Source organism: Aotus nancymaae, unplaced genomic scaffold (assembly GCF_030222135.1).
Source record: "Aotus nancymaae isolate 86718 unplaced genomic scaffold, 86718_ANA_hifiasm-v0.15.2.pri h1tg000003l, whole genome shotgun sequence".
NCBI lineage: Eukaryota > Metazoa > Chordata > Mammalia > Primates > Aotidae > Aotus > Aotus nancymaae.
Window position 1 is genome coordinate 2203133 of NW_026988414.1, and position 8867 is coordinate 2211999.

General features: G+C 45.8%; 1 protein-coding gene across 1 annotated transcript; it reads left to right on the forward strand.

The window, feature by feature from the left end:
* On the forward strand, positions 1-8580 carry CUNH9orf78 (chromosome unknown C9orf78 homolog). The gene is made up of 9 exons (XM_012457978.2): positions 1-128; positions 500-559; positions 1538-1589; positions 1728-1798; positions 4068-4145; positions 4979-5176; positions 6357-6493; positions 6601-6699; positions 7922-8580. Exons 1-9 carry the CDS (start codon positions 46-48, stop codon positions 8011-8013), a joined length of 870 nt encoding a protein of 289 aa, XP_012313401.1. The 5' UTR covers positions 1-45; the 3' UTR covers positions 8014-8580.
* The last annotated feature ends 287 nt before the right edge of the window (positions 8581-8867 follow it).

Here is an 8867-nt window from a genome sequence, read left to right on the forward strand (position 1 = left end):
CGCGGTGCAGCGGAGCGGCGGCTGGGCTGCTGGAACGTTGTCAACATGCCGGTCGTCAGGAAGATTTTCCGTCGGCGCCGGGGCGACTCGGAGTCAGAGGAAGATGAGCAGGACTCAGAGGAGGTTCGGTGCGTTTGGGGCGGGGCTCCCATGGGCCTGGAGGAGATAGACTTGCTTGGGGGACTCATCCCCGGCCGGGCGCTTCGCTGACATTATTAACTGAGCCGGGGCGGTTGTTCCTTCTGCGGACGCAGAAATTGAGGCTGAAGGAGGCCGCCGCCCCAAGCCCGCACAGTTGGGAGACATGCCTCTGGGATGCGCAGTGGCTCTGACTCCCGGTGGGTCTAGGCACAAGGTCGTCCTCTGGAGCCCTGTGGTGGTGGCTCAGCAGCCGGGCTGGGATGCCCTCGAAGGTGCTTTGCTGTTTCTGTTGGCTTTGGATTCCTCGGGGAGTCACTCAGCCTATGCTTTGCCTCTTATTCTTTTTTTATTTTTTAAGATTAAAACTGGAAGAGACCAGAGAGGTACAGAACTTGAGGAAGAGGCCTAACGGGGTGAGGTGGGTACCACGGGGGGAGGGGGAGGAGGAGGAGGCGGGGACGACAAACACACCCTCGCCGGGGTCGCTGTCACTACTATCGCCAGAGACGTAGATTTTTCTCTTGACACAGTATACACCTTCCACTGCCCAAAGAGAACAGTGTTCTTTGCGAATGTTTAACCAGGACATGCCTTAAGCTGTGTCGTCTTGGGGTGTGCTCCAGAGGTACAGAAACAGGTCACTAACTCGCATTTTTTATTAAAACCAATTGTGAGATGCATATCGATCGTTAAGAGTTTGGATAATTTAGGAAAGTATAGTCAATACAAAAAAAGCGCCTGTAATTCTCCCATCCAGAAATGACCAGTGTTAACATATTTTTTCCTTGCCACCCAAGAATGCACTGGTGTTAATATTTAATACTCTTTCCAATTTGTTTTCTCTCTCTCTCACTCTCTCAGATTGTGAACAACTTCCTAAGTACTTTTATTCCCTGCTCTTTTCAACTCATTATGGCATTGTGGGCATTCACCCATATTGTGGAATATTTTTCAGAAAACCTTTTTAATGGCTGCATAATATTCTACCAGACGTGTGTATCATAATTTGTTAACAAATTCTCTATTTTGGGACATGTAGGTGATTTTGTAAATTTTTACAGTCAAATAAGGCTGCAGTGGATATTCTCTTAAAATTATGTTTAGCTGCACTTTCCATGATGAGAATATCTTAGAAATGAGATTTCCGGGCCAAGATAATGCCAAATGGCTTTAGAGGAAAGTGGGAAAGTGTACTGCTTCACCACCAGCCCACCCTTCTTCCACCGTCTACGGTGCTTGCTGAGCCCTGTTTTATGCTTATAGGCTCTTCCAGCTGGCTTGCCTGCCCACCCCTCAAATCCCTCAAATGTTGCAATCCACAAACTTGAGAGGGTTCTTCCTTATCTCTGAATAATGCCATTTCTCTCTCTCCATCTCCTTTTTTGGTTTTGCTTAGTGCTGTGGCCCTGCTGGTGGGAGAGAAGGTACAGGAAGAGACCACTCTAGTGGTAAGTTATAGGGTCTTCCCTGGGTTTTATGGCAGCCCTCCCTGCAGTGCTCTTCAGTGAGTGGTTGTGCTTTAAAAAAATATATTCCACTACCATTTATTTAGATGCTTCCTTCTTAACTGTGTTTGCTTTCCACAGGATGATCCTTTTCAGATGAAGACAGGTGGTATGGTGGATATGAAGAAACTGAAGGAAAGGGGCAAAGATAAGTAAGTGCAGGACAGGCTGATACACAAACTCACCTTTAGCCACCGCCTGGGTCTGGGTTCCCTCAGAGAGCTGGGGCCTGTAGCAGCAGTGTTAGTGGGACATCTTGAAGCAGGTTTTGTGCTTTGCAAAGGGTATGTTCTTTAAAAACAAAAGAAAGCAAAAACTCTTTAAAAGTTAACCTAGAGCCAAGTTGGTAGACTCCTTTTGTAAAAGTGTATTGTAGACATGATGACTCATGCTTGTAATCCCAACATTTTGGGAGGCTGAGGCAGGATGATAGCTTGAGACCTGGAGTTCAAGACCAGCCTGGGCAACATAATGAGACCCCTGTCTATCCAAAAAAAAAAACACTATCTGGGTGTGGTGGCATTCACCTGTAGTCCCAGCTACTCAGGAAGCTAAAGTAGGAGAGTCGCTTGAGCCAGGGAGGTTGAGTGAGCTGTGATCACATCACTGCACTCCAGAGAAAGACCCTGTCTCAAAAAAATAAAATAAGTGAACCCATGGGGAAGTTTCATATAAAAACACAATTACAAAAATAATAACATACAGACCAGCTGCAGTGGCTCATGCCTATAATGCCAGCACTTTGGGAGACTGAGGTGGGCTGATTACCTGAGGTTGGGAGTTTGAGACCAGTCTGTCCAAAATGGTGAAACCCTGTCTCTATTAAAAATATAAAAATTAGCCAGGCATGGTGGCTCATGCCTGTAATCCCAGCTCTTTGGGAGGCTGAGGTAGGCGGATCATGAGGTCAGGAGTTCAAGACCAGCCTGGCCAATATGGTGAAACCCTGTCTCTAAATTAGCCAGGCATGGTGGCGTGCACCTGTAGTCCCAGCTACTCAGGAGGCTGAGGCAGGAGAATAGCTTGAACCCGGGAGGTGGAGGTTATGAGCTGAGATCGCGCCACTGCACTCCAGCCTGGGCAACAGAGCAAGACTCCGTCTCAAAAACAACAACAACAACAACAACAAAAATATATATATATATATATTTCTTTTTATATATATATATATGTATGTTAGTGGGGTGGCAGACGCCTGTAATCCCAACTATTCGAGAGGCTGAGGCAGGAGAATTGCTTGAACTCGGGAGGCGGAGGTTGCAGTGAGCCCAGATCACGCCACTGCACTCCAGCCTGGGTGACAGAGCAAGACTCCATCTCAAAAAATAAATAAATAAATAAAACATTCAGCCGAGCACAGTGGTTCACGCCTGTAATCCCAGCACTTTGGGAGGCTGAGGCAGGCGGATCACGAGGTCAGGAAATTGAGACCATCCTGGCTAACACGGTGAAACCTTGTGTCTACTAAAAATAGAAAAAATTAGCTGGGCAAGGCTGGGTGTAATGGCTCACGCCTGTAATCCAAGCACTTTGGAGGCCAAGGTGGGTGGATCACCTGAGGTCGGGAGTTCAAGACCAGCCTGACTAACATGGTGAAACCCCGTCTTTAAAAAAAAAAAAAAAAAAAAAATTGGCCGGGCATGGTGGCTCACACCTGTAATCCTAGCACTTTGGAAGGCTGAGGTGGGTGGATCACCTGAGGTCAGGAGTTCAAGACCAGCCTGGCCATCATGGTGAAACCCCATCTTTAAAATAAAAAAAAATTATAAAAAGAAAAAGAAAAAAATTAGCTGGGCAAGGTGGCATGCACCTGTAGTTCCAGCTACTCAGGAGGCTGAGGGAAGAGAATCACTTTTTAATCCAGGAGCTAGAGGTTGCAGTGAGCCAAGATCATGCTATTGCACTCAGCCTGGGCGACAAAAGCAGAATGCCATCTCAAAAAAATAATAATAATACATTCAAATAATTCAAAAGTTTAAAAAATAAAAGTACACTGTGTATTTTTATTTTGTGACAGCTATATAGCATTTACAATTTATTAGGTATTATGAGTAATCTATAGATGATTTCAAGTAGATGGGAGAATGTGCATAGGTTAGATGCAGAGGTTACACTATTTTATATAAGGGACTTCACTAGCCGCAGATTTTGGTATCCTTGATGGGTACTAGAACCAATCCCCCATGGGTATCTAAGTATGACTGTATCCACTCAATCTTTAGAGGTGTAACTAGCAGCCAACAGTTTGTTTGCATATATTTCTAGAGTTTCTTTTATTTACATGTTATACTATAGTATATTTTTTTTGTCAGCCATAAATACGATATAAATTCGTGTTGTGTCTTTGTTTTCTTGGAACCTAAGACTCAGCCTCACTGAGTTGTGACTTGAAAGCGCTGCCTCATTGTTCTCTCCCTTCAGGATTAGTGAAGAGGAGGACCTGCACCTGGGGACATCGTTTTCTGCAGAAACCAACCGAAGGGATGAGGATGCAGACATGTAAGTGTCAGTCTGTTTGGCTGTGAGCAACTGGGGCTGGACTCTAGTCAGAGTCCAAGATATTTAGTCACAGGTGACATTTCTAGAATTTTCTAGAAGACATCTAAATTGGCCCCTCTCTTTCTACCTCCCAGCTTAAGAACTTTGAAAACCTCTTAAAAGTTATTTTCAGGCTGGGTATGGTGGCTCATGCCTGTAATCCCAGCACTTTGGGAGGCCAAGGCTGGCAGATCAACTGAGTTCAGGAGTTCAAGACCAGCGTGACCAACATGGAGAAACCCCGTCTCTACTAAAAACAAAATTAGCCGGGTGTTGTGGCAGGCACCTGTAATCCCAGCTGCTTGGGAGGCTAGGGCAGGAGAATCGCTTGAACCCAGGAGGGGGAGGTTGTGGTGAGCTGAGATTGCCCGATTGCACTCCAGCCTGGGCAACAAGAGCGAAACTTCATCTCCCTCCTCCCAAAAAAGTTCTTTTCAAAGGTGGTTCTATGACTAGTCATATTTCCCCAAAACATTGCAAGGATAAAACATAGGCTTGCCCACTTTTTATTTTGCCAACAAGGCATTGGCAACTATCATCTTTCTGTCTTCAAAGAATCTTATACATCATAATACCAATAGATTAATAGGCCATAATCTCATAGGTTGGTGCTTCTTTAAGTGGAAAATTTCTAACTTGATTTTTTTAATTTTTTAATTTTTTTATTTTTTTATTTTTCTCATTTCTCTATGGACTGTCACTGGTCTGTGGGACAGCGTTGGGGACCAGTCATTTAGAGGGCACCTGGTATGTGTTTCCCACCCCTCCCTGACGCGTGTGGGTTTCTACTTCAGGATGAAGTACATTGAGACAGAGCTAAAGAAGAGGAAAGGAATCGTGGAACATGAGGAACAGAAAGTGAAGCCAAAGAACGCAGAGGACTGTCTTTATGAACTTCCAGAAAATATCCGCGTTTCCTCAGCAAAGAAAACTGAGGAGATGCTTTCCAACCAGATGCTGAGTGGCATTCCTGAGGTGGACCTGGGCATCGAGTATGTTTCAGACCCCCTAGGCAGAGGACACGGTGCTTTCCAGTTAAAAGTTACGGGGGACAGGTGTGGTGGCTCATGCCTATAATCCCAGCACTCGGGAGGCCAAGGCAGGAGGATCACATGAGGCCAGGAGCTAGAGACCAGCCTGAGAAACATAGCAAGACCCCTGTCTCTACGAAAAATTAAACAATTAGCTGGGCTCTCACTTGAGTTTGGAGTTGAGGCTACAGTGAGCCATGATTGAGCCACTGCACACCAGCCTAGGTGACAGAGCAAGACCCTGTCTTAAAAAAAAAGGCTAGACTTGGTGACTGGTGCCTGTTATCCTAGCTCTTTGGGAGGCCAAGGTAGGAGGATCATTTGAGCCCAGGAGTTGGAGACCATCCTGGGCAACGTAGTGAAACCCCATGTTCTTACTGTGTCCTTAGAATCCTACAAATACAAACGAGACTGTCTCTGGCAGGTTGTTGCTAGAAGTTTCGCTGAAGGCTTGGTCAGAGTAGTAAGGGTCCCTGACTGCTGAAAGCAAAAGTGGTTCTTTAGCCTCTGTTGACAGCTGTTTAGCTGGATCAGGCCCTTTATTCTCCTGTTTTCTTCTAGCAGGAGCCATGTTAAAGGCTCACCCATCCCTTCTCCCCATGATCCTTCTTTCATTTTAACTACAAAATATCTACTTTAAAAGGGGATTGTCACGGGAGAAGTGCAATTGTCAGAATCATCTTTTTGTACAGTCAAAAGCTGGGAGGCTTCTGGGCTCTTTTCTGGCCTTGCAAACTTTGAGCCAGAAAAAGTATTTGATGACCTTGATGGTTTGAGGAGTACTGGCCAAATCTTTGGTAGGCTGGCCCTCTATTGGAATTTGATGTTTTTCTCAGGATGAGACTAGCGTTACAGGGTTTTGGAAGGAGGATCACAGAGGTAAAATGATCTTTACCCAAAATGCCTAAGGCATTTTACTCCTCTGAAGCTCAATTTGCTCTTGATCAGAAGAGCAGAGTAACTCTGGGGCTCTCATGGTGTGAGAATGGGACTACAAGTGCGCTTGGTAAACTGGAGAGTTGTGCCCCAGGACACATGATTTTCTTATCATGTGGCTGGGCTGCCAGCCTCAATGCTCATTTCTGTCTGAGTAGTAAGGTGCTGTGATCTTATAAGTGGTGTGGTTTTTTTCTCTCTATAGTGCTAAAATAAAAAATATCATTTCCACGGAGGATGCCAAGGCCCGTCTGCTGGCAGAGCAGCAGAACAAGAAGAAAGACAGCGAGACCTCCTTCGTGCCTACCAACATGGCTGTGAATTACGTGCAGCACAACAGATGTAAGCCCCTCGGGGAGAGCAGTCTTGCCCCCACTCCCCTGTTTGAGTTGAGGTCCCTAGGAAACTCATGTTCTGTCTGACCTGTTCCCTGGTCTCTTTTGGTTCAGTTTATCATGAGGAGCTCAACGCACCCATACGGAGAAACAAAGAAGAGCCCAAAGCCCGGCCCTTGAGAGTAGGCGACACGGAGAAGCCAGAGCCTGAGCGTGAGTGCAGCAAAGGCATCAGGGCTGCCTGGAGTGCTCAGTGCTGTGGGGGGCCTATGGAGGCAGGGTGCAGCGGGGGCAGGACAGAACTTGGCATTGGAGCCAAGGCATCTGGACCATGACTATGTGCCTTCCCCTTTCTAAGCCTCAGTTTTCTTATCTATAAAATGGGAATCCTAATAGAACCTACCTCTTAGGATTGCTCTGAGAATTTGCTGTCAAGCATACTGTCTCATATTCTTAAGCACAGCAGAGACTCAAGAAGTTAGAAAATTTCAATAAGGACAAATAAAAGCTACTCATAAAGTTAGCTGGGTGCAGCAGCGCACGCTTGTAGTCTCAGCTGCTGGGGAAGCTGGGGCAGGAGGATCACTTGAGACTAGAGTTCAAGGCTGCAGTGAGCTATGACTGGACCACTGCACTGCAGCCTGGGTGACAGAGTGAGACCACATCTTTTTTTTTAAAAGAAAAAAAAAGGTATCGGCCAGGTGCAGTGGCTCACACCTGTAATCCCAGCACTTTGGGAGGCTGAGGTCAGGAGTTCAAGACTAGCTTGGCCAACATGGTGAAACCCCATCTCTACTAAAAATAAAAAAAATTAGCCAACTATGGTGGCACATGCCTGTAATCCCAGCTACTCGGGAGGCTGAGGCAGGAGAATTGCTTGAACCCGGGAGACTGAGGCTTCAGTCTCACTGCACTCCATTGCCCCACTGCACTCCAGCCTGGGCAACAGAGCAAGACTCGTCTCAAAAAAAAAAAAAAGTATCAGCCTGGCGCAGTGGCTCATGCCTGTAATCCCAACACTTTGGGAGACTGAGGCAGGCAGATCACCTGAGGTCAGAAGTTCAAGACCAGCCTGGCCAACGTGGTGAAACCTCATCGCTACTAAAAATATAAAAATCAGCCGGGCATGGTGGCAGGTGCCTGTAATCCCAGCTACTCAGGAGGCTGAGGCAGGAGAATCACTTGAACCTGGGAGGTGGAGGTTGCAGTGAGCTGAGATTGTGCCATTACACTCTAGCCTGGGCGACAGGGCGAGACTCGGTCTCAAAAAAAAAAAAAGAATTAAGATATCTACTGAGGCCCTACTCTGTTCACTGGGTTAGGCGCTGGGGCTTCTGTGGGGAAGGAAACAAGCAGTTGTCCTTTCCTGCGTGGAGTAAAGTCTGGCAGTGGGTTCCAGCATAGCAAACCACCTTTCCTGTTCTTTCCTTCTCAGGGTCCCCTCCTAACCGTAAGCGTCCTGCTAACGAGAAGGCAACTGATGACTATCATTATGAGAAGTTCAAGAAGATGAATAGGCGGTACTGAGCTGTGCAGAGTGGGCTGTAAATATTGCCTTCCTCTCCCTACATCCCTCCCATGAGAAATGGCTTCCTGGACAGAGCGTGCTCATTTGCCAGCAGACAGTTCTGGAAACAGACTCTATTAGTCCTTCTGCTTACCTGCTGGATTTTTCAAGCACGAAATTTATAACTTTTTGAAACAAAACAATATATAATTTTCCACCTGGGGGCAAACTCTATTCTTGGGAGCATTATTAAATCTTGTTTTTAAATATATTGACTTTCTCTTAATATTTGCTCTGGGTCAGGAAGAAACTGTGTTCATGGTGTGATAATATCTTTTAGATTGTGCTTTCATTATTATTATATATGCATCATGTCTTCTGCTTTCACATATCTGGAATGGGGTCAGAAATGCTGCCTCCATTGATTACAGTGGGTCCAGCTGACAGAAAAATCTAGGATGAGATGAGAAGGATACTGGTGTTTTCTGACTTTTACAAAATTACTTGTTTTCATTAAAAAAGAAAAAGCAAAAACTATGTTTCTTCTTACTATTAGAATTTAATTATTAAATACAAAACGAGTCCAACCTTATTGTTTGTATTATGTTTCCTCATACGAACGTCAGGGAATGTTGTCAAAGCTCAGGGTTTGGGTAGTGCAAATGTCAAGCTGAATTACCAAGATGGGTTTTCTCATTCATTTCAAAAGTCATGGACATGCTGCAACCTGCTAACTGTCAAGTACCTTCTTACCTACCCCCTCATTTTTCCTGAGGCATCCACATGGGTCTGGAAGAGGACAGAGCAGATCAGCTGACTTCTGGGGGGTTAGAGCAGGAATTGTGGTTACAGTGGTTTGGCCCAGGAGTCACAT